General features: G+C 45.7%; 1 protein-coding gene across 3 annotated transcripts in view; it reads right to left on the minus strand.

Moving 5' to 3' along the window:
• The window catches only part of wu:fi04e12 (Desmoplakin-B), a 23,510-nt gene that overhangs the window by 17,289 nt on the left and 4,092 nt on the right, over positions 1-2,129 (minus strand). For 2 of the 3 annotated variants that reach the window (XM_057352352.1, XM_057352350.1), the window contains exons 4-7: positions 1,856-2,009; positions 1,293-1,418; positions 818-895; positions 573-740 (exon numbers count right to left, since the gene is read on the minus strand). In XM_057352352.1, the coding sequence (XP_057208335.1) occupies positions 573-740; positions 818-895; positions 1,293-1,418; positions 1,856-2,009 (526 nt within the window). The remainder of the gene's footprint in view (positions 1-572; positions 741-817; positions 896-1,292; positions 1,419-1,855; positions 2,010-2,129) is intronic. The other variant, XM_057352351.1, reaches the window with a different exon arrangement.

Below are 2,129 nucleotides of genomic sequence, written 5' to 3' on the forward strand. Positions count from 1 at the left end.
TGTCTGTGTGCGTGTCCGTGTGTGCTGTCTGTGTGCGTGTCCGTGTTCGTGTCCATGTGTCTGTGTACGTGTCCGTGTGTGCTGTCTGTGTGCGTGTCCGTGTGTGCCTGTGTGCTGTCTGTGTGCGTGTCCGTGTCCATGTGTCTGTGTGTGCGGTCTGTGTGCGTATCCGTGTGTGTTGTCTGTGTGCGTGTCCGTGTGTGCTGTTTGTGTCCGTGTCCATGTGTCTGTGTGTGCTGTCTGTGTGCGTATCTGTGTGTGCTGTCTGTGCGCGTGTGTGTCTGAGTGCGTGTCCGTGTGTGCTGTCTGTGTCCGTGTGTGTGTCTGTGCGCATGTGTGTCTGAGTGCGTGTGTGTCTGAGTGCGTGTCCGTGTGTGCTGTCTGTGTGCGTGTCCGTGTGTCTGTGCGCGCTGTCTGTGTGCGTGTCCGTGTGCGTGTCCGTGTGTGCTGTCTGTGTGCGTGTCCGTGTGTCTGTGCGCGCTGTCCGTGTGCGCGTCTGTGTGCGCGTGTCTGTGCGCGTGTCTGTGTGTGTTGTCTGTGTGTGTGTGAGCTGTCTGTGTGTGTGTGCTTACAGAAAAGCTCTCCTCTTTTTTCGGGATGTATGCGTCTATGTTGTTATCGGCCCAGTCAAACACCAGCTCTTCTTCTTCTCTGTCATTCACCCACATGATCTGATTGCATATGTCCTCGATGACGTTACGCAGGTCGTGTAAGTTCTTTCCCCGCTGATACGCTGCTTTCTGAAGACACACAAATGAAACTGTGAAACACAGCTTTAGTTGTCATGTTTTTGAGTTGATGTGAACGTGTCTCTCACCTGCAGACTGTCCCACTCCTGCTCCAGTTTATTCAGGTAAGATTTGCTTATATCTGGGGTTTGCTCGTTGCCTCTCATCTACAACAATAACACAACAAATTCACATCATATCAGATCACTGATGATATGAAGAGTTCATTTTCAAAATGAGATAACTAAAAAAAAATCATGTTTTATTGTGTTAGTTAGCTGTATTTTTTTGTTATTATGGCTTAAATCAAAACAAACCAACTGCTTGATTGATATTCATTGGAATGCACAATAAAAAAACATGATTTTTAACTCTTATTTATATATATATATATATATATACATATTTAACCCATATTTTGTTGTTGTTGTAACTTATCAGCGAATGTGCTCATCTTTGTCATCAAAATATATAAACTGTGTGTGTGTGTGCGTGCGTGCGTGCGTGCGTGCGTGCGTGCGTGCGTGCGTGTGTGTGTGCGTGCGTGCGTGTGTGTGTGCTCACCAGTTCAGCCCGAGCTCGATCCACTTCAACACTTCTCTGCATGGAGCTCTGAAACGCGCTGTGATTGGCTATCTGCTGTCCAATGGCTGTCAAGTCATCACCCCATTGAGAGGTCTCTATCAGCCGCTGCACACGCACACACGCGATTAACAATTAATTCAATTGAACACAATCTAATCATTATATTAATCCTTCAGTATGTTCTGGAAAGCTACACACAACATGTGAGACTAAGAAACAGATCAGGATTTTAGCACAAAAAGGTTGATCTTTATTTGATCATAATGACAACATTACACTATAAATCACACATCACAGCTGACATTAAAAGCACACAGACGTGGTTCTAATCTCGCTTTTATACTCCATGTATCTGCACATTACACATCTGACAGGTTCCTGTTTCACACTTGTATTTTCAGTGAGAGGAATCAAACATGAAAATCTCCATATACTGTGTGACAGCCTTCAGGTGATACGTGACGTCTCAATATTTGTGTGTTTCCTCTGAAGGGATGCACATCAAGCAAACAGTGACACAGAATGTGTGTTGTGTTGTTTACCTTCTGTTGTGTGATCCAGGCCATAGCTTCAGTAAAGAACTTTGGTTCATCTCGACTCACGCTGCGTCTGATGGTTCTACTGCTCAACTTCTGCTGCGGAGCAGAGTTCAGATCAACACTCAACTCCCTGATCTGATCACAAAACACATTCACACTACACACACACACAGAGAGAGAGAGAGAGAGAGAGAGAGAGAGAGAGAGAGACAGAGAGAGAGAGAGAGAGAGAGAGAGAGAGAGAGAGAGAGAGAGAGAGAGAGAGAGAGAGAGAGAG

Source organism: Triplophysa rosa, linkage group LG15 (assembly GCF_024868665.1).
Source record: "Triplophysa rosa linkage group LG15, Trosa_1v2, whole genome shotgun sequence".
Classification (NCBI taxonomy): Eukaryota; Metazoa; Chordata; class Actinopteri; order Cypriniformes; family Nemacheilidae; genus Triplophysa; species Triplophysa rosa.